Genomic DNA, 23,316 nt, shown 5'->3' with positions numbered 1-23,316 from the left:
CGAGATGGCACAGAAGGGAGGGGGCTATTGGTGCAAACAGTGGCACGGAGTGTAGGGGTTATTGTATGTACAATGGCATGGAGTGCGGGGGATATTAGTGTAAACAATAGTAAGGAGTGGAGGGATTATCGGTAGGAACGATGGCACGGAGTTTAGGGATCATCAGTAGGAACGATGGCACGGAGCGAAGGTAACAGCGGTAGGAACGATGGCACGGAGCGCAGGGACCATAGGTAGGAACGATGGGACGGAGCGCAGGGACCATAGGTAGGGACGATGGGACGGAGCGCAGGGGGGTCATCGGATGGGACGGAGCGCAGGGGGGTCATCGGATGGGACGGAGCGCAGGGGGGTCATCGGATGGGACGGAGCGCAGGGGGGTCATCGGATGGGACGGAGCGCAGGGGGGTCATCGGATGGGACGGAGCGCAGGGGGGTCATCGGATGGGACGGAGCGCAGGGGGGTCATCGGATGGGACGGAGCGCAGGGGGGTCATCGGATGGGACGGAGCGCAGGGGGGTCATCGGATGGGACGGAGCGCAGGGACCATCGGATGGGACGGAGCGCAAGGACGATGGGACCATCGGTAGGGACGATGGGACGGAGCGCAGGGGGGTCATCGGATGGGACGGAGCGCAGGGGGGTCATCGGATGGGACGGAGCGCAGGGACCATCGGATGGGACGGAGCGCAGGGACCATCGGATGGGACGGAGCGCAAGGACGATGGGACCATCGGTAGGGACGATGGGACGGAGCGCAGGGGGGTCATCGGATGGGACGGAGCGCAGGGGGGACCATCGGATGGGACGGAGCGCAGGGGGGACCATCGGATGGGACGGAGCGCAGGGGGGACCATCGGATGGGACGGAGCGCAGGGGGGACCATCGGATGGGACGGAGCGCAGGGGGGACCATCGGATGGGACGGAGCGCAGGGGGGACCATCGGATGGGACGGAGCGCAGGGGGGACCATCGGATGGGACGGAGCGCAGGGGGGACCATCGGATGGGACGGAGCGCAGGGGGGACCATCAGTAGGGACGATGGGACGGAGCGCAGGGACGATGGGACCATCGGTAGGGACGATGGGACGGAGCGCAGGGACGATGGGACCATCGGTAGGGACGATGGGACGGAGCGCAGGGGTTATTGTTTCAAACAGAACAGGGTGCAGTATCAATACAAAGAATGTGGGCAGTGGGGGTTTCTGGGACATTTAACAATTGCTAGGAATGAAAGGCCAAACAACCTTTTGGATAATTGCTGTAGTCTTGCATTGCGATTGTTGTCCAGAATTACCATTGTTACAATCCTGTACATGTCTTTTGTATTACCATATTATTATTATTATTATTATACAGTATTTATATAGCGCCAAAGGGTATGCTCAGCGCTGTACAGTAGCAAGGGGGACAGAACATGAGACAATACAGTAACAATACAATACACGAGGGGTTCGAGGGCCCTGCTCTTTCGAGCTTACAATCTAGGAGGGAGGGGAAGGTGGTACAGGAGGAGATGGCTGTGGGGGATGGAGTGGTAGGAGGAGTGGAGGAGGTTAGTTGTTAGGTGAGGTTGGGGTAGGCTTCCCTGAAGAGGGTTTGTCCTACCAGGTTAAAATTTGCTTTGTTTTCTGCCAGGTAAAGGCTCCTTGTGTGCCATGTTAGTCCCTGCCATGGCTGGCATGTGTACTGTTGATCTCAGCCTTGGCTTGTGTCCTGGCAGAACATCCTGTTTTGATATAAATATTTACAGTGTCGCTTCTGCTTCTTCACAGATTTAACTGGCTAAGTTCATTGGGGTTTTTTTATGTTTTAGAGTAAGGAATGGTAAAGCCTTATGTGCTGTCTGTAACCTGCTCACTTCCTGTCCTGGAGACACAATGAGAGGACACTTCAGCCATTGGAAGAGTTCCCCTCACCACCTGTCCTGATAAAGAAAAAAAAAAACTGAAGAAGTTTGGACATTGGTCTGGACATGGTAATTTTCCTAGAGAAGACACAGATGGCAATAAAAAAAAAACCTGACAGGTTCAACCCCTCCCATCTTATATTAAAAAGAAACAAGTTCACCTTTTTAGATATAGTTTTACTTGTCATTTTTCAGTATTGAGTAAGTTCCCAGGTCATTTCTTATACGCATGCCAAAACGGGGCAGCCACAGGTTTGTTTTTGTCCTTTCAGTGCCCTGCCATAGCGCAGCTATAGTGGTGGCAGTGAAAGGGTTAAAGAGAAGGTTAACTGGGCCCCAGAGCTTTCGACATATTGTGCTAGTATGTATATCATATGTGCACACACTATGGAAGACTTCGTTCAAACAGAGGTGTTGTTTGTCACTTGGCAAACGAGGGATGGGAGAGCCCTGTATAGAGTAGTTTTTGTTTCTAGCCACAAATGGGAAAGAAAAGCCATGTGAAGTTTTCTTCCAGTTCTGGAGTTGTCAGCCATCTTGATTGGCCATCCAGGGGTGATCCTGGTATCATGCACATTGGAGTTCCATTGTCCTGGCACCCCAGGGGGCTGCACATACATGAATGAGTAACATTAGAAAATGTGAGCAGTGAGGAAAGAAGATACATGTTCAGATATGCTGGTCTGCACTCATACAGTATTGGAGGAAAGAATTTGCATTGCTTTATGTCACTACAAGCCATGTTCAGCTGGTGGGGAAACCTTGTGATGCTTAGAAGAGATGCCAATGTGCACTTGGGAAGTGTGTGTTCCTAGGAGGACACTTGGATGCTGACTTTCTGTCATTCTGGAGGCAGTGGTTAAAGGACAATTGGACTTTTCCTATAAACTCCTCTATACACCCCTCCTAAACCAATTTATCTAGCAATAGGCAGCTGAAGTTGTTAGCAGATCTCCTGTAAATAGGTAAGCTTACTTTCTCATTCCACCCGATCTCTATTGGACAGTGAGGTCACCCATCCCCCTGGGCCAAGAGCAGAGCTAAACTCTTTACAGGTTAAGTTTAGTTTTCAGTATAACTTTAGCTGTCTGTTTCTTTGGATCTACTGTTTATGTTATATAGTTTTCATTGGAGGAGGTTATCTGGACAGGAAATTCTGCAACAGGGACACATATAGCAATACAAAGCTGGCAGGGGTAATTATATTTCTGTCTATGCTGATGTTAGACATTTACCTGCATTTCCTATTTTTTTAAATGATTGTTACCGAAACCTAGTGGCTGTAATTGCACTTAAACCAAAACAAGGGAAAAAAAGGTAAATGTAGTTTTGAATGGGTAAACCTCTATCTGTTTTTTTTTTTTGTTTTGTTTTTTTGTGTTCTATATCCCATTAAAGCAGCAGTAAATTCTGCTTTATGACTTGTACCTATAGGTAAGCCTGTAATAGACCTTACAGTGAACATCCCCTAAACATGTACCATTTAGGTCACGGGTGTCATACTGGCGACCCTCCAGCTCTTGCCAAATTACAAATCCTATGAGGCATTGCAAGATTGGCAGTTACAAGCATGATTGCTAAAGGTAGGGGCATGATGGGACTTGTAGTTTCGCAACAGCTGGAGGACCGCCAGTTTGACACCCCTGATTTAGGTGATATTCACATTTGTAGCTGCCGGTGACATCACTGGCACATGCACTCTGAATGGACAGCACACTAGAATATGCTGTCCTTTGAGAGTGCTGTGCCGTGACCATGACTTCTATGTCCATTCAAACTGCTGGAGAGCATGAACCCAGCTGGAAGACCGGGTGAAGATGGAAGCGCCAACATCGGTAGCCGTGCACTGCTGGAGCATTCGGTTTAAGGGAAGTCTGTTCTAATGTGCTAGTATGCAGAACACTAGTGGTGCACCGAAATAAAAATTCTGGACCGAAACCAAAAATTCAGGATACACTTTCTTCCTGACAGCGTGCAGGAGTTCTCCCTGGCAGTTTTTGAATTTTGTGTGGCTGTGCATGGCTCCACTGTCCCATTTATGTCATTTATTCACACGAATTGGTAAAGGAATAAATAAATTATTTAAAAAATGCGTAGAGGGACTTGTAGTTATCAATGGAACACAATTAAGGTAATTGCCACACTTAGTCTACTGACATTTCCTTCAGATCCTTAAGGGCTCATGTATACCGCAGCTGATAAACTCACGTTTAGAAGCTTTTCTGCGTTTTTTTTTCAGCAGCCCCTGAACTCACCCTAATGTTTCCCTATGTGTCCATATACACATTGTTGTTTACAGGCAGTTGAGTTTACAGTCATTTTTTTTTTCAACGCAGAAAACTTGCATTCAGCAGTAGATTTTATCAGCGTTTCAAACGCTTATAAACGCAGCAAACCACGTTTAGAAGTGTTTGCGTTTTGGAATTTTTTTTTTAACACAGAGCCTTTTTTCATCATGAAAAACACATGCAAATCGTTTTCAAGGTACTCAAATGGACAAAACACTGAACACAGGATGTTCTTACCAAGCTTGTCACACATTGGAATGACCAATTCACACCTCAGACCTTTCCCACCCTTGGTAACAAAAGATATGTTAATGACCATTCACACCTCAAATTCCTCCTGAAGACCCCTTGCCAGGTGACCTTAATGACTCCCTCCACCAGACACCTTCCCACCATTGGAAACAAAAGAAATACTAATGAGCAACTCACACCTAAGGTAATCTTAACACATACTGCTGTCTCTGCTTCTACTCTCTGTATTTCTCTGAAACAGTCTGAAATAGTTAATAATTTACCACTTTCCAGTGCATTCTGGGCATTTGGGAGGTTCTCCGGTGCTTATCTTAAAAAAAAAAAAAAAGTTTCTAAATATAAATGCAGCTAAACGCGGTATGCAAACGCATCAAAACTGACCTTTTTTTAACCTGCGTTTACTTGCTTTCAATTGCCAGTGTTCAAACGTGAGTTTATCAGCTGCAGTGTACATGAGCCCTAACAAAGTCCATACCTTGGTGTGGACAAGGAAAGGGAGAGAGAGCCTGTACATTGTACCTGCAATCCACTGATCTTGCAATGATTGCAGACTCATTTGCAAAAAAGAAAAGAAAAATAAACACTTTTTCTGTGCATGGCGGATGCCTTTATTTATTTATTTTTGCAAAAAGTGAACTTTAGACTTTCACAACAGCTGACCCCCTACTGAGTGGCCCATATGTGACTTGTGTCTCTCTTTAGACTGTGGTGTCTTTTGTAGCTTTCTACCTCCTGTCCCTTGAGATTCAGTTACATGGTATCATTGTCAGCTGCAGTGCTGGCAGGATAGAGGCGCAGTGAGTGACAGGTGTGGAGAATTGTAGAAGCCCTGTAAACTAGTTTCTAATGAATAAAGCACACATCTTTAATCGGAACCTGCAGCCTGCACATCTAGGGACTGGTAAGCTACAACATATAATTTTATAGCTTTCTTTGGTTTTGCATATGTTGTAAATTGGAACTTTAACTTAGAAAAACGAATTTGCTAGCAGGGAGGATGTTATTGCAGAAGAGACTCTGTTTATCTTACCTGGCCTGCTGGCAAGTTTCCAGGCTGTACACTGAGCTACGCATGCATAGTTTAATAAGGTAGTGTCCCTTTAGATCGTGGACAGCGGATAAGTGTGATCCTTTGAGATCAAGCTGCTACTGCTCATTGTTCTAGGAACTTCTGGAGGAACCCTAATTAGAAAAGGCTGTACTAGATACAGCGGATAAATGGATATTGAACACGTCTCCATTTTTCTCAAATATATTTCTAAAGGTGCTATTAACAGGAAATTTTCACCACGTTGGTTGTGTGTAATGAAATGGAATGATACAGGGAAGAAGTATTCAACACACTAATTTCTTTAACACTTCATACAAAATCCTTTGTTGGTAATGACCGCTTCAAGACAGCTGTATGGAGAAACTAGTTGCATGCATTGCTCAGGTGTGATTTTGGCCCATTCTTCCACACAAATGGCCTTCAAATCTTGAAGAATCTGTGGGCATCTTCTACTGTATGAACTCTGATCTTTTAGTTCTTTCCATAGATTTTCTAGCAGCTTTATTTTCTTTCTTTGAAACCAATTGAGAGTTTCCTTGGCTTTGTGTTTGGGATCATTGCCTTGCTGAAATGTCCACCCTCATTTCATCTTCGTCATCCTGGTAGATGGCAGCTGATCTTTTTTCTAGAATGTCTTGGTACATTTTTCCATTCATCCTTGCTTCAATGATATGAAGTTTGCCAGTACCATATGCTGAAAAACAGCCCCACACCATGATGTTCCCACCTCCAAACTTCACTGTTGGTATGGTGTTTTAGGGGTGATGTGCAGGGCAATTTGACCTCCAAGCATGTGGTGTATTATGGCATCCAAAGAGTTCAATTTTGGTCTGTATTCTCCCAGTATTTCACAGGCTTGTCTAAATGTTGTGCAGCAAACTTTAAACAAGCTTCAACTTGCTTTTTCTTCAGCAGTGGAGTCTTGTGTGGCGAGCGTGCATAAAGGCCATGGCGGTTGAGTGCATTACTTATTGTTTTGTTTGAAACAATTGTACCTGCTTATTCCAGGTCTTTCTAAAGCTCTCCACAAGTGGTCCTTGGCTCGTGGACAACTCTTCTGATCATTCTTTCACTCCTCTAGCAGAAATCTTGCGAGGAGCGCCTGGTCGTGGCCAATTTATGGTGAAATGATGTTCTTTCAACTTCCGGATTATGGCCCCAACAGTGCTCACTGGGACATTCAGAAATTTAGACATCCTTCTGTAACCAATACCATCAGTATGTTTTCTAACAATGAGATTGAGAAGGTCTTGAGAGAGCTCTTTTCATTTGCCCATCATGGAATTTTTTTTTGTGACACCTTGGCAATGAGACACCTTTTTTATAGGCCATCAGTTGAGACTGAACCAGCTGATATTGATTTGCACCGACAATTGGCAGGATTGCCTTCTCATTACTGATAGATTACAGCTGGTGTCTTGGCTTTCCATTACTTTTTGCACCTCCCTTTCTTCATGTGTTCAGTACTTTTTCCCTGTGTCACTCCATTTTATTACACATAACTTAATTTCTGAACTTATTTTTTTTTTTTTGTTTCTTTGTATGTATTGACTGCATGGGCTGTTACCGACATGTGAAAATTTCATGTCAATAGCACCTTTTAGAAATATATTTAATGATAAAAAATGGTGACGTGTTCAGTACTTATTTTGCCTGCTGTATAGGGTTCACATACTTTTTTTTTTCCTTGATAGTTAAAACAGTATATTCTATAAAGTTATGGCACTATAGATGTGGAATGGCAGAGGCCGGCATTTATTAGCGTCTTGGTGCGCATTTAGACTTGTGGCTGGGGATGTTAAAGTGTGATTGAGCCATGTTTTAGCCCCCACACCCCTTATTGTAAAGGTGTGGGCTTTTTATTTTTCATAACGAACATGCCATACTTACCTGCTCTGTGCATTGGTTTTGCACAGAACAGGCCTGATCCCCTGCTGGTGCTCCTGGCTCCTCCTACCTCCTACTTTCTGAGTGCCCCCCATAACTAGCCACTTGTGGGCTTGATACTGAGCTTCACTGTGTGTCTATTGATGCATAGTGTAGCTCAGCCCCACCTCCTGCTCCCTTCTCACTGGATTTGATTGACAGCAGAAGGAGCCAATGGCTCCTGCTCTTACTGAGTCCAGTGAGGAGGGGGGAGAGAGAACAGTGCTTGAGGGGACAGGGGGGACATTTTTTACTTTAATGCAGAGAATGCCTTAACCTGTAAGGGCAGCAGACAGGGGTGTTCACATGCTGCAGACGCAAAGCTTTTTTTTTTTTTTTGCCCCTGTGGCAAAACTGTCATGTTTGGCAGGCAGTAAACCCACAGAGCGCAACCTATTCGAGAGAATGTAGGAACACCAAAAATGCCCCAAAATCACTGGTGTCTCATTTATGGGATTAAAGCACGTGGTGGGGAGGAGTCCCATTGCCTCCTCACCACTGGTCAAACACCTGAAAAGCAATCCAAACACGGATTGCTTTTCAGAGGAGTGGCAGATTAGATGCAAGTCTGAACTTGGTCTAAGGTTTCATGCACATTGCTGGAGATGTCCTTATAGACAGAGGCATATGTCCTTGTATTCATGTTTCTTCAGACTTGCATATATGTGTATAAGCTGATTGGTGGCAGCTGTACGCTGCTCCTTCACTCCCAGCAGAGAAAATACAGCCGTATTGCTATATGGCCATATGTGGCCATGTGCATGAAGCTTTAGGCCACTGTCGCTGTCAAACCTTTGTTTATATGCATTTAGAGGAGTTTTCAATGATGCCTGTTGTAAGATGCTGTCAGTTTAGCTGTATTCAGAGAAAATAGAATTCTGTACTTCAAGAAATCAATTGGACTCTCTAGATGCTACTAAACGCATGTGAACATGACAAAACGTGTTTAAACCTGTTTCAAAGCAGGAACATCTAAACATCGGAAAAAGTAATGCGGGAGGCCTAAAAGTTGTTTCTACTTCCCAGATGACGTCTGCAATGCATACCTGCGCCAAGGTATGGATCTGACTGCATCCAGGCTCAGACTTCTTTCCCTAACCACAGCTACTTGCTTGATGTGCAGCAATCGGCTGCGGTCAGCCTGTCATTACTTTGTGCAGTCTGAGCACTCGCCACTATTCACATGCATCTGTTGATTCTTGCTGCGGAAATCTGGTGTATGCAGGTAAACTCCTTTTTGTGAAGGAGCCTTCAGTGTGCATTAAAGCAGGAATATCTTAACAAAGGAAAATGTGATCTGGGAGATATAGAAGTTTATGTTTCTACTTCCCAGATAACTTCTCATTCAGAAAAGCTAAACACAGGAGTGCTGGTGTGAATGAGGCCTTAGGAGCCATGCATGCTGAAAAGCTGGACATTCCTATTGGCTCTCTTTATATGACCAGGTGAGAACTCCAGTGTCTCTTATGTTTCTTTTTATGAGCAAAGGGTTGCTCTCTGCTGCTTTAATGTAATTGAATTTGTTGAGCATTTGGCACCACCCTGTCTTCCCTGTGGACTTTGAACACATTTTACTAGTTTAGTATCATCTGGTTTCAGGCAGTAATGTCAGGGGTCACAAGGAAACCTGTAAACTGTACTTGGCATGTTTGAGATGACTTATTTAGCAGGTGTTGTTTAGGAATGACATATTATCACATACATCACATGTATGTATGATGTATCCAGGGTGGGATAGCATGCAGTAAACTAACAAAAAACATGGAATGTATATATTTGAGTGTTGTAGCCTCTCAGCCATTACAGGCTAAGGACCTTACTGTAAGAATATCTTAAAGCCTGTTTCCTCAACAAAAGTTTAAGAATAACCTGCACAGGTCAATGTGATGTCTCTTGTGCTACTGGCTACATATTTGTTGACTAAACACTTTAAAGTGGGACTAAACCCTCCTTTCCTTTACATCATAGGAATGAGTCATCTACAACATTGCCCCTAGCTGCATCATCAACCTCATCTGCAGATATCGGATAAATCGTTGGCTCCACTCCTCTCTAGACATCTTTGCTCTTTAGCGCTCGTCACCTCCTCCCATGCTCACCTCCAGAACCTCTCCCATCCTCTTGAACTGTCTACCCCAGTATGTCCGGTCAGCCCCCAACCTGTCCGCCTTTAGGCGATCTTTGAAAACTCAATCAGGGAAGCCTACCCCACCTCCACCTAAGAACTGTACTTTAGCTCTGGTTCACACATATGTGGCCGTGTAGGCCGCATTTTGCACGGGCATGAGAGCCCATTCATTTGAATGGACTCCCGTGCCTCATGACACGCAGAGAAGAAGTCCCTGCACTTCTTCTGAAAAAGCAGCCCACACAGGAACCTCGGTTTCCAGTACGGTTGCGTTTTCCAGTGCGGGCGGCATGCCATTAGAACTAATGGCACCCGTCCGCGGGTCCGCATTCCTCTGTGCGGGTGGTGAGGCTGCACGGCTTTTCGTGTGGATCTGCAGCGGCACAGATGTGAACCTAGCCTGAGTCATCTTCATCAGATCATCCCCTGCAGCTATCACCTTTTGCACCACCCCCTCCCCCTTCCTTTAGACTGTAAGCTCCATGAGCAGGGCCCTCTATTTCTTCTGTACTGAACTGTATTGTACTTATACTGTCCCCCTTTTTATATTGTAAAGCTCTGCGCAAACCGTTGTCACTATATAAATCTTGTAAAATAATAATGTTCCATCTTTACCTCTAGTTTAGATCTGCAGTTATAATGGTGCTGTCCGTGTGATCGGCTATGACACCAGCCATTAGAGGACTTAATTTGGGTGAAGGCTGACATAAGCACACTGACAACTGTGAGCCATGCCTTGATTAGAACTCTTTTGGGAGCGTTAATGGGTGGGTTTAGTTCACGTTAACATTTCCCACCCTAGGTCATATCCTATTTATAGTTTGCTGATTTATAGTTTGCTGAGCTGTTTTTTTTGCCTGACATGTGGAGAGGATGAATCTGCAATCCTCCTTGGTTTACTTTGCATTTTTCTTTTGCTGTTCAACTAATGTAGGAAAAGAATATACAGTATCCACCCGCGCCTAATAATAAATAAATTAATGAGTGCAGCTGTTGTCCTTGATTATACAGATCGGTCAGTGCTGCTCTCTTCTTGTGTAGGGTGGCTGGTCTTGTATCTGCCCTCTACTAAAGCTTTCTGCAGGCAACCTGTAATGGATGGGCCTGCTGGGCTTTCCTGCAGTTGTGCATTCTGCGTAGTACAGTGACCATGGCATCCCAACTTTAATAAGTAATATCTGGGTTTGGAAAGGAGACACACACACGCACACACCCACCTACCTATAAAGGAGTATATTTAAATACGATTTTTGTGCCCATTTAACCATTTGCCGCCCGCCCTATGGCCATAGGGCGGGCGGCAAATGTCATCAGCTTTCCAGGTGGATGCCATATGGCGTCTTCCCACACATGCGCAGATTGCGCTCCTGCAGAGCGGCGCGATCTGTCACCGGCCGTGTACCTCGGACACGGCCGATGACAGATCTGAGTATCGGCCCCGTTGCCGGTACCATGTGACCTGCTGTGACCAATCACAGCAGGTCACATGACAGTTGTATACAATGGATGGCTTCATTTATGCCATCCATTGTATACTAGTGTCTAGCTGTGAATGGTCACAGCTAATCACATGCACATGTCATGTGATTAGCTGTGGCCAAATCACAGCTAAGCACAAAAATAAAAAAAACCCTGAATGAATCGATGTCATTCAGGTAAATGCTTGCTTATAGCAAAGTAATTCTTTGCTATAAGCAAATTGTGTAAAAAAAAAAAAAAAAAATACTGATCACTTCCCCAAAGTAGTACAATGTTACTATGGTAACATTGTACTACTTTGGTCATAGTGAAATATGAAAAAGAAATCTTAAAAAAAAATTTAATAAAAAATAAAAATAAATTAAAAAAAAATATATATTTTTTTTTCATACTGTCACCAGTCAGTGTCCCTGATCACCGCCATGCCAGTTATATGATGACGCTGTACTGCACTGGTGACAATATGTAAAAAAAAAAAATAGTGAAACTAATTTTTTTTATTTTTTCATTTTCCGAAAAATTATAACAAAAAAAATACTTCAAAAAACTCGCCATGCCTCTTATGAAGTACGTTGGACTGTCTACTTTACAAAAAGGGGTCATTTGGGGGATTTCTGTACTGTTCTGACATTCTTGGACCTCAAGAAATTAGATTGGCTGTCAGTACTTCAGGATTGATCAATATTCAGATTTATACCATAGTTTGTGAACTCTATAACTTTCCTACAAACTAAAAAATACATCCTAATTTGGGTTATTTTCACCAAAGACATGTAGCAGAATACATCTTGGCCTAAATTTATGAAGAACAATTATTTTTTTGCAAACTTTTATAACAGAAACAAAGAAAAACTTTTTTTTTTTGGTCTTTTTTTGTTAATTTAGCAAAAAAATAAAAACCCCAGTGGTGATTAAATACCACCAAAAGAAAGCTCTAGTTGTGCGAAGAAAAATATAAAATTTTAGTTTGGGTACAATGTTGTATGACCGCGCAATAGTCATTCAAAGTGTGAGAGCGCTGAAACCTGAAAACTGGCCTGGGCAGGAAGGTGTAAAATTGCCCGGTATTGAATTGGTTAACACAAATAGATAATGATAAAAAAAAAAGCATAAAGTTTTTGTAATTATTCTAATGGACTTTAGGTGTAAGGTCTTAAAAGGACAATTTTTATTAGCAGTTCTCCCACTGAGCATTTGAATGCCACATGTTGCTGCAGATGGTGCAGGGGCAGAGGGTGTGAAAAATCAGCAGGGAGTTAAACAAGTCCTCTTTATAATATTAGTCATATAACAAATGCTATGTAGAACAGTGTGGCTTCAATATGGCCAACCTAAAGAGGATAGGAATACTTCACAGCTGATAGTTCTTGTGTTTAAAACACTAGGTTTCCTTATTTGTTTGGGAAGTACAGGGAGCGTCATCTTGTGAGTTTTGGAATCTTCACTGTTCCCAAAATCTTGCCAGATGGTTCATGTCACCCTTGCCTAGGCGCTACATTTGAATTCTATGCATAATATTCTCCGTTTTTTTTTAAAATTTATATAACGGGTATATTGCGGGGATCTCAGATGGGGATGGACCTCCTTCCCCAGTGTTGATTTTTGAATGATATGATTTGAAGAGGAACACACCTCTATAAAAGGTCTCACAACTGACAATGAATACTGTATCTTATCAAAAGCTATGAGGTCAAAGGAACTGCCTGTTGCAGTATTGCAAGGCACATATCTGGAGAAGGCTACAAAAAATGTCTTCTGCACTGAAGGATCTCAAGAGCACAGTTCCCTCCATGTTTCTCCAATAGAAGTTTGGCACAACCAAGAGCCGGTCGCCCGGCCAAACTGAGCAATTGGGGGAGAAGGGCCTTAGTAAGAGAGGTGATCAAGAACCTGATGGTCATTCTGACTGAGCTCCAGAGATCCGGTGTGCAGATGGACAAAGTTCCTGAAGGACAACCATCACTACAGCCCTCCACTAATCTGTGGCTAGACAGAAGCGCCTCCACTGCAAAACAAGTGAAAGCCCGATTTGTAATTTTGCAAAAAAACTTTTTTTTTTTTCCCCTAATAGAATGTTGAGTTTAAAGAAAAAAGGTACATCGTAAACGTGTACAGGCCACAAACTCCAATATAGACATGTATAAAAGAATGAAAAATGCATTTGAATAGAAATAGTATTAAATATGAAATGCTATGAACAGTACATTGGATAGGACACATTGAGGTCCACTGTATAAACCTATGATCTTACAAATATGCAATGTGACTGATGAGGTTAACTGGTTGGTTAGTGTGGTAGGATTTGTAAATTTTACCATGGTTCTCTTCTGAGAGGGTAACTATGCTATAAAACGTTAGGGAAAAAAATCCAAAGCAGAATTTGGCACAGATAGGGAAGTAAGTTAAGCTGGCCATACACTATTGAAACTTCATTGTAGACTTTTCATTCATTTGGTTTTTTAATAGTTGGAGTATCAAATTATTATTCGTTTTCAACCGCAGTGATGAGAAAATTCAAAGCAGTGGGATGGAAATTTTTTTCTAGACTAAACTAATTTTTAACAGTGAGAGTTGTTTTTGTTTTAGAAAGTCCATCCATTTCAAAATTGAGTGTTAAAAACAAACAACATTTTGAAGTACTTTTTAACTACAACTCATCGATTGTACTGAGAATTTTTGTATGAAAATCTAGTGTTTAAAGTGGGAAAGAAAATTTGACTACTACTGCCACATCGTATCTCTCTCCTCTTCTTACTCTGAGCTGGCCCAGCTCCTCCAACCTTCCTTTACCTCTTCACATAACCTATAATGCATCTTCCAGGGAAAAGAGTGAAGGGAAAAACTATAGTGTCACTTAGTGTTACTAATGGTGCACTGAAATTTCTGGTGCTGAAACCAAAGATACAGGATGCACTTGGCCGAAAACTGAAGTGGACAGTTTTTAAAAATGAGAATATTTTTCAAACACTTTTTTTTTTTTTTGGAAAAAAATAGACTTTAATGAATACATTAACACAATATATACCCTATTTTGTTTCTAAAATATGAACAATGTTACGCTGAGAAAATAGATACCCAACATGTCATGCTTTAACGTTGCGCATGCTCATGGAATGGTGCCAAGCTACGGTACTTAAAAATCTCCATGGGTGATGCTTTAAAAATTTCTACAGGTTACCAGTTTAAAGTTACAGAGGAGTTCTAGCGCAAGAATTATTGCTCTTGCTGTGACGTTCGCAGTGATACTTCACGTGTGGTTTGAACACCGTCTGCATATGTGGGCGTGGCATACGTATGCGTTCAACACTACATGCCAGCATTGGGGGGGGGGGGGGCACTGTAAACTTTTTTTATTATTTTATTTTATTACCCTTTTTTTTTTTTTTTTTTTTTTCTCGTACACTGTCCCTTTGAAAAAACAATTTTTAATCACTTTTATTCCTTTCACAAGGAATGCAGACATCCCTTGTGATAGAAATAAGCAGTGACAGATCCTTCTTATGGAGAGATATGGGGTCAATAAGACCCCACATCTCTCCTCTACAATGTAAAGTATTAGATTAAAAAAAAAAATTGATCTAGTGCTTAAAAAAAAAAATGGCCTTGTTTATAATGTGCCAGAACCGGAAGTGACGTAATGACGTCGCTCCGGTCCTCCAAGGGCATAGAGATGAGTGGAGGCCATTTTTCTTTCACATATCTTTTGGAACCTTTAAAAAAAAGACTACTTATGTGGTTACCCTGGTAGGAGATGAGATCTTGTCTGAAATCTAATCTTTGAGTACTGTGCTCATGAACCTCCTCTGGATTCTTCATAATTGAAGTCTTGTCAGAGCTGTAAAAACAAGTAAAGACTTGTATCGCTGTCCAGCCAGGACAGAGGTATTCGATTAGGTTGCAGTAACATATTTAACGCGAACGATGAATCTGCTTATATGTTTCTGTTTCATATCTTATTTTAGACCCAATAGTATTCTCCCTGTGCAAAGTAAGCAGATCGTGGCTGGTGGGAGGGGCTGGCACAGTGCTGGACATAACTTCCTGATATCATCACAGCACCATGTTCCTTACTCCTCCCAGGACTTCTCAGCCCTGATGCAAGTAGTAGGCTGGCTCCTGGAAGAAGTTACAAAAATATCAAAATACTCTGATGGGTAGATGTCAGAATGTAAGAGTGGGTGTTCTTAGGCAGATTGCTTTTGCATACAAAACGCTCTAGGCAACGACCACTTCAATGATGAACCTCCATGTTGAAAGAACTGCCCGTGTGACTTTTCAGGCGATAGTAGGATATGGTGTACAATCTTTCTAAATATGTTCTAAGTTACTGACTGTTTCCTCCATCTTGCAGGGAGCGTCTTTTGATGCAGAACAATGGATGATGAAGAGAATCAAGATAATCTAATAAACAGGAACACCTCGCAGGGTAAAAACCGGCGCCAAGGGATTCTTGCATCTAGTGATGATGGTAATGACTGTTTGATGAGTAAAATAGGCCACTGAACTCAACTGCTTTGTTTGTTCTCACAGCATCTCCTTTAATAAATGCACATTAATTGTATGTTTTGTGTTAATGAAACGTGCTGTGTAAAGCGGCATTAAACCCAAAACCAAAAATGTAACTACACATGAACCCCCCCCCCCCCCATGGGACTTTAATGCAGCAACCATAACATTGCATTGTATTGGGGACGAGCAGCTAGATACTCGACTTTACCTATCATTACATGTGGTGGCTGCATTAGTTTTTTTTTTTTTTTTTTTTTTAAGGCTTTTTCCCCCTCTGTTTTCACCTGGGGATCTGGCCAGTAACACACCCCCTGTATTATTGTCCCTACTCTGGATGAAGCAGCACAGGGGCGTCTTTGGACAGCAGCATTGTCAGCCTTAGAGTAGGGGGGTGTTAGGCTGGCAATACATGAGTTGAAATTTGGCCTGTTCAGAAGGGAGCACCTGAATTTCGATCCATGTATAGTTTAGGTGGTTGTACAGAAGTTGATCTACCGACTGAATCTTTACAATGACCCTGGTGGACTTTTGCCAACTGATCAGCGCTGCTTGCTGGAATTATGAAATAACAAAAATACATGCTAACTTAGATGTCTGCAGCCTCGATCCGAGCTGTCCCCCATCGGCTATACACTTAGGAGTGAGCTATCAAAGACTGCTGATTGCTCAGTTCTCAGATCCTCTCTGACCCTAGAGCAGTGACTGTCGGTCCCCGCACTGTACACTGCCCCTCCAGTGCTCACTGGAGCAATGGATTGTGGAGGGGATGGGAACGGCTGGCTCAGGATTTCAGCGGCGCAGTGAAAGGTTGGACTGGTCAGCCATCTGGGTGGATCCTGCCATTATTGTTGGGATCCCTGCAGAGCCTGGAGTGACTATGTGACATTAGCTGACCGCAGGCATTAGCCTGCTGTCAGTTGAATCTGGGTCACAGGAGTGCAGAACGTAGTGCACTTCTGTAACCCACAGGAGAAGTATGGCCAAAAGAGCTTTGGTCATACTTCTCCTTTTAACCCTTTTGCTGCCAGGTCCGTACATCGTATGGACCTGACAGCAGGGGGGGTTTAAACAATCCAGGGGCTGCAGCCACCGGAATTGTGTGTCGGGTGGCTGCGTTTTCGGCAATTCACTGCACACAACCTGGTAACGGTACGCTGCATTGCAATACATTAAGTGGAGCCTAGAGCAGACATGCAGGATCTTTTCGACCCTGCATGTCTTATTAAAGAGAACCTGTCACGTAAAAAAATCATCACATGGGGAAATAGTTAAGCCAAAATAAAATGTTTTATTGCAAAAAATAGTTACAGTCAAGCACATTACTGATACCCAGTTTGGTGGAGAGGGGGTTATGGTGTCTGGTGGATTTTCAGGGGTTGGGCTTGGCCCCCTAGTTCCAGTGAAGGGAAGTCTTAAGGTGTCAGCATACCAAGACATTTTGTACTATTTCATGCTCCTAACTTTGTGGGAACAGTTTGGGGATGGCCCCTTCCTGTTCCAACATGACTGAACACCAGTGCACAAAGCAAGGTCCATAAAGACATGGATCAGCGAGTTTGGGGTGGAGGAACTTGAGTGGTCTGCACAATCCTGACCTCAACCCGATAGAACACCTTTGGGATGAATTAGAGGGGAGACTGTGAGCCAGGCCTTCTTGCCCGTCATTAGTACCTGACCTCACAAATGCTCCTCCGGAAGAATGGTCAAACATTCCCATAGACACTCCTAAACCTTGTGGACGGCCTTCCCAGAAGAGTTGAAGCTGTTATAGCTGCAAAGGATGAAGCTCAATATTGAACCCTACAGACTAAGATTGGGATGCCATTAAAGTTCATGTGCGTGTAAAGGCAGGAGTCCCAATACTATACAATATAGTGTACTCAGCAGGATGGGAGGGTCATAGCGTCATTTTAAAACAGCTTGTTTGGGGGCAAGTTGCTTGCTCTGGGGAGTGTTCATTCAGCTGACTACCCCCTGCTGGCTCCCCCTGCTGTGTCTCAGCCAATGAGAAGGGAGAGCTACTGTTCTCATGCACATCTCTGGATCAAGATAGGGCTCTGGTAAGAATTATAGGGGGCTGAGGGGGGGAGCTGCACACTGAATGCTTTTTACCCTCATATCTCAAGGCAGAATTTATAAAAAAAACAAAAACATTTTGTTCATCTTTAAAAGACTCACATTTCCATATTTTATCATGTTAACCCTTTCCTTAATATGTTCTACATGTCATGGCATTGAAAGGGTTAAAGCAGTCTAATGGCGATAGAAGCCATGAACTTGTTTTACAATTCTCAGCTGGCTCCTGACTGTAATATAGATGTGATCTTCAAAGAAAGCAGATTTTTCAGTTTTTGCTCAATCCACAAAGGTAGAGTAAGGGGTTGACATCAGGGGTCAAGGACTAGGTAACACATATTGGTATTGTCCCGCACATTGGAATGGAAGGCAGAGTTCTAGGGTCTTTTTTTGGGGTTAACTCTAGACTGTTGAGCTGTAAAGGTTTTTAAAGTGTCACCTATGAACAATATTGAGTATTGTAATTTTTCACAGTTGGGGGGGATTCATCTCACAGGAGGTAACAGTATTGCTGACAAGTATTCTCTAGATTTGATAAAAATGTTCCTGGCCTGAAAATTGACATCAAGTGCAGCCACCACAACTGAAAAGGTCTGGTAATCTTAAAATATTAAATTGTTTTTATCTTTTAGTCATCATCCGTTCCTAACATGCCTATATTCAGTCTGCCTGCAATGTGCACTGTAAAGTGTGCAGAACAGTATGACTGCAGACCAGATAGAAAGGTGTAAGGAATCACTCTGGATGTTCATTCTGGTTTCCACAATTGACTTTTTGGAATCACATGGGATGTAACTAGCTTCACTGCAGTAGCTGTCCTTTTTTACGGTGGTTTGTGGTCTGCTTCTCCAGAAAGGAATAGTGTATTGGCACATAGAAGTCATGCTTTAGGGCTCTTGGTATGTGGTACAACACCTACATTTCTAACCTCTCATCCCGATCACTGATGTATGACTACTACCCTGCAGAGAACAGGTGACGTGACTTTCACAGGAGGGCCAGAGGTTTCTTCTGGACTGTGATTGACAGTCTTTGTTTCCCTATATACTTTGAGAAACATGATGGCCGGTACCTAGTTGGTGAGCAGAGATTGTGACCGCAGGGTGTGCTGTGTGCCACTGGCAAAGGAAAGGGATGCTTTAATAAATACATAATTTGATCTTTACCCTGCCTCACCTTGGAGCTGGAATGAATTCGACAATATCACAGCTTTTATTTTAACTATGTACTGTATATCTAAAATGTGCTGTAGCATTATGAAGTCTTTTGTAAAGGTTAACCATACATTAGTTTTTTTTGTGTATCTGTATATAAAGATCTGTTTAGTTTTTTAAAAAAAATGTTCAACCTTCCTGATAAATTTTGATGCATAATTATGATACTGGAATTTTTGCCGTGGTAGATGTCGCAGAGTCTGAAGAATCAGGCAGTGAAAATGAAGAGGACGTCGACCTTGATGAAGAGGATGGTGAAGAGGAGGGGGGATCTGGTTAGTTTTAACATGGAGAGATTAGAAAATCCAGTCACTATTTTTTTTTTTTCTTCTTTTTTGCAAGCTTTTATCAAAATAACATCTGGTGATCCTAATATAAATATATTTCAGTTCAATTACTTTCTGTTGTTGGGTAACAAATTGTTCTTCTGGTTTGTCACTGTCCCATGATGTTCTGGTTGGGACTAAAAGCAACCATGCTGACCCACATTGCTCAGATGTGTTCCACTGTTGTCACTCAGGAAGTGGCCTTGAGCAATGACGTGCAGCAAATGCTGGAGTGCGTACACGTAGGCAACAAATGAAGGTCTGTAGTTCTATTGGGAGAGCTTGGGACTGGATTGTTTGTCTGAAGTCAGTTCTGCTTATTACTAGCATCCATCCATACGTAATATTAATTGGGAAGTATAGTGTCCCTAAAAATGTATGTAAAGCCATAGCCTATTGGTTTTTTACTGCTGTCTGTGTCCCTGCTGGGGAGATTCACTCGCTCCATTTGTCCAGTTGTCCATTGTCAGTGGGACTGAAAGTGATGAGAATTCCAGAATGTTAAGCCCGGCCATACATGGGTCAAATTCCGAACAAATTTTCTTTAGAAAATCAGAAATTTCATGCGTTTTGCCACCATTGATTTTGAGATTTGATCAAGAATTTTCTTTTCTTTCCAGGTCACAGCTCATGCTCCTTTTTTTTTTTTTTTTTTTTTTTTTTTTTTTTTCCAATTCAATTTCTCGCATGATTCTCCCATCATTGATTAGAAATTAATTTGTTTTGCAAAAAACTGCCAACATGCCTGATCACTCAAATTCGATGGCCGCCAGAAAAACGTCCGTCGCTATGGCCCACTAATGGTGTGAAATTCAGACTAAAATTCTTAGGATTTTTCGAAAGAAAATTCTTTTGGAATTCGACCCATGTATGGCCGGCTTTACTCAGTAGTAGGACGTGAGGGCAAACCGTACAATGAGGATACCTGTTCCAGTGGCAACTGTCTAAGAGCAGATTGCCCTATGTGTTGTTGAGCATTAAGTTTGCAATCAGCTGGTGAGGAAGGAGGATTTCCCTGTACTTTTGGAGAGTTTTGTATCTCCAGGACAGGAAGTAAATAGAAATCTCCCCAGTGAGACACAGACAGCCAAAAAAAGAATAACTGACAGAAGTCGTAACCATTTCTTTAGAACTACTGTAAAGAAAAAAAAAAGTTTTGGCTTTACATACACTTTCTAAGGGATGTTTCCATTCCTTTTTTTTTTTTTTTTAAATGAGAAGACCCTTATGCCCAACCTGTTCTCGAACAGATGGGGGAGATTTAGTTATGATTTTCCATGGACTGTCAGTGTCCAGAATTATCTTATTGCATACGTTAGCACACTTACATAAAACTATAATCTCTAAGGCGCCTTTCACATGGGCAGTCCGATCTGTTTTTTAGGGAGATCTGATCAAAAGCTCCATGTTAGTCTATGGCTAGCTGGATGTAAACAATTTGCATTAGTTTACACCCGATTACCTTCAAGTCTTTTCCGATATGAGGGGGAAAAAAAAATAGAAAAGTTCATCTTTCTTTTTTTTGGATAATTTTGCTGTAGTCTCATTTAACCACTTCCCGTTTCCCCGATAGCAGCACGGGTACGCAAAATCACGCATGTATATACAGTGGGGCAAAAAAGTATTTAGTCAGCCACCAATTGTGCAAGTTCTCCCACTTAAAAAGATGAGAGAGGCCTGTAATTGGCATCATAGGTAGACCTCAACTATGAGAGACAAAATGAGAAAAAAAATCCAGACAATCACATTGGCTGATTTGGAAAGAATTTATTTGCAAATTATGGTGGAAAATAAGTATTAGGTCATTATCAAAAGTTCATCTCAATACTTTGTTATATATCCTTTGTTGGCAATGACAGAGGTCAAACGTTTCCTGTAAGTCTTCACAAGGTTGGCACACACTGTTGCTGGTATGTTGGCCCATTCCTCCATGCAGATCTCCTCTAGAGCAGTGATGTTTTGGGGCTGTCGCTGGGCAACACGGACTTTCAACTCCCTCCAAAGGTTTTCTATGGGGTTGAGATCTGGAGACTGGCTAGGCCCTCCAGGACCTTGAAATGCTTCTTACGAAGCCACTCCTTCGTTGCTCGGACGGTATGTTTGGGATCATTGTCATGTTGGAAGACCCAGCCACGTTTCATCTTCAATGCCCTTGCTGATGGAAGGAGGTTTGCACTCAAAATCTCACGATACATGGCCCCATTCATTCTGTCCTGTACATGGATCAGTCGTCCTGGTCCCTTTGCGGAGAAACAGCCCCAAAGCATGATGTTGCCACCCCCATGCTTCACAGTAGGTATGGTGTTCTTTGGATGCAACTCAGCATTCTCTCTCCTCCAAACACGACGAGTTGTGTTTCTAACAAACAGTTCTATTTTGGTTTCATCTGACCATATGACATTCTCCCAATCCTCTTCTGGATCATCCAAATGCTCTCTAGCAAACTTCAGACGGGCCCGGACATGTACTGGCTTAAGCAGAGGGACACGTCTGGCACTGCAGGATCTGAGTCCCTGGCAGCGTAGTGTGTTACTGATAGTAGCCTTTGTTACTTTGGTCCCAGCTCTCTGCAGGTCATTCACTAAGTGGTCCTGGGATTTTTGCTCACCGTTCTTGTGATCATTTTGACCCCACGGGGTGAGATCTTGCGTGGAGCCCCAGATCGAGGGAGATTATCAGTGGTCTTGTATGTCTTCCATTTTCTAATTATTGCTCCTACAGTTGATTTGTTCACACCAAGCTGCTTGCCTATTGCAGATTCAGTCTTCCCAGCCTGGTGCAGGTCTACAATTTTGTTTCTTGTGTCCTTCGACAGCTCTTTGGTCTTCACCATAGTGGAGTTTGGAGTGTGACTGTTTGAGGTTGTGGACAGGTGTCTTTTATACTGATAACAAGTTCAAACAGGTGCCATTGATACAGGTAATGAGTGCAGGACAGAGGAGCCTCTTAAAGAAGAAGGTACAGGTCTGTGAGAGCCAGAAATCTTGCTTGTTTGTAGGTGACCAAATACTTATTTTCCACCATAATTTGCAAATAAATTCTTTCCAAATCGGCCAATGTGATTGTCTGGATTTTTTTTCTCATTTTGTCTCTCATAGTTGAGGTCTACCTATGATGCCAATTACAGGCCTCTCTCATCTTTTTAAGTGGGAGAACTTGCACAATTGGTAGCTGACTAAATACTTTTTTGCCCCACTGTAATATATATATATATATATATATATATATATATGTATATATATATGTGTGTGTATGTGTTTTTAAATTTCCGGGTGGGGGGCATGCGCCCTACCTGCGCCGCCATTCGCAGCCTTGGCTGTCAATCACTGTTTCTCGGCTGAGGATTACTCGCCGCCGGCGCCTGGTGATTGCCGAGCATCTCTGACCGGGGGGGGGGAGAACTGTATGTAAACAAGAGTTCTCTCCCCTGTCAGCTCATGTACACTGCTTTGCATGGCTGTGCATAGCTCAGCCATGCAAAGCAGTGTGCTTACAGTGAAGCACAAACACAGCCCAGTATGTAAAACTGCACACAGTTGACCCTTTGATCGCCCCACATGTTAACCCCTTCCTGCCCAGTGCCATTAGTAGAGTATCAGTGCTTTTTATTAGCACTGATCACTGTATTGGTGTCACTGGGGATGTCATTTATACCAAGTCAGCCCCCACCCAGTGTGAGAATGCCCGCTGCAGTCTCGCTATAAGTTGCTGATCGCCGCCATTACTAGTAAACAAAGGTTTACAAATCCCAGTATATAGACCGCCATTGTAAACGCTATAACTTTCACATAAACCAATTAATTTACACTTATTGGGATATTTTTTTTTTTAGCAAAGACATGTAGCAGAATACATTTTGGCCTAAATTTATGACAAAATAGTTTTTTCTCAAAATTGTCGGGTTTTTTTTTTACTTTATAGCGCAAAAAATTAAAACTGCACAGGCGATCAAATACCACCGAAAGTTGCATGACCGCGCAATTGCCAGTTAAAGTAACGCAGCGCGGTAACACAAAAAATGACCTGGTCAGGAGGGGGGGTAAATATTCTGGAGGGCAAGTGATTAAACGGATGCAAATCTGATTTCATCCTGTCACCCACTGATCTCATGAGTATGCATAAAGCACATTTTTTTAAAAATATCACACAAGCTCTT

The 23,316-nt window shown here is 42.8% G+C and overlaps 1 protein-coding gene across 4 annotated transcripts in view; it reads left to right on the top strand.

Annotated features, from left to right (window-relative positions):
• The window catches only part of PHRF1 (PHD and ring finger domains 1), a 91,077-nt gene that overhangs the window by 6,067 nt on the left and 61,694 nt on the right, over window positions 1-23,316 (top strand). For all 4 annotated transcript variants that reach the window (XM_089653589.1, XM_089653590.1, XM_089653587.1 and 1 more), the window contains exons 2-3: window positions 15,387-15,503; window positions 19,023-19,109. In XM_089653589.1, coding sequence (XP_089509715.1) covers window positions 15,410-15,503; window positions 19,023-19,109 — 181 coding nt within the window. In that variant the 5' untranslated portion in view covers window positions 15,387-15,409. The remainder of the gene's footprint in view (window positions 1-15,386; window positions 15,504-19,022; window positions 19,110-23,316) is intronic.

This window comes from Staurois parvus, unplaced genomic scaffold, assembly GCF_062004578.1.
Source record: "Staurois parvus isolate SC_StPar_1 unplaced genomic scaffold, SC_StPar_1.0 ptg000715l, whole genome shotgun sequence".
NCBI lineage: Eukaryota > Metazoa > Chordata > Amphibia > Anura > Ranidae > Staurois > Staurois parvus.
The sequence above is the reverse complement of the archived record's forward strand: the minus strand, read 5'-3'. Positions and strand labels throughout refer to the sequence as shown.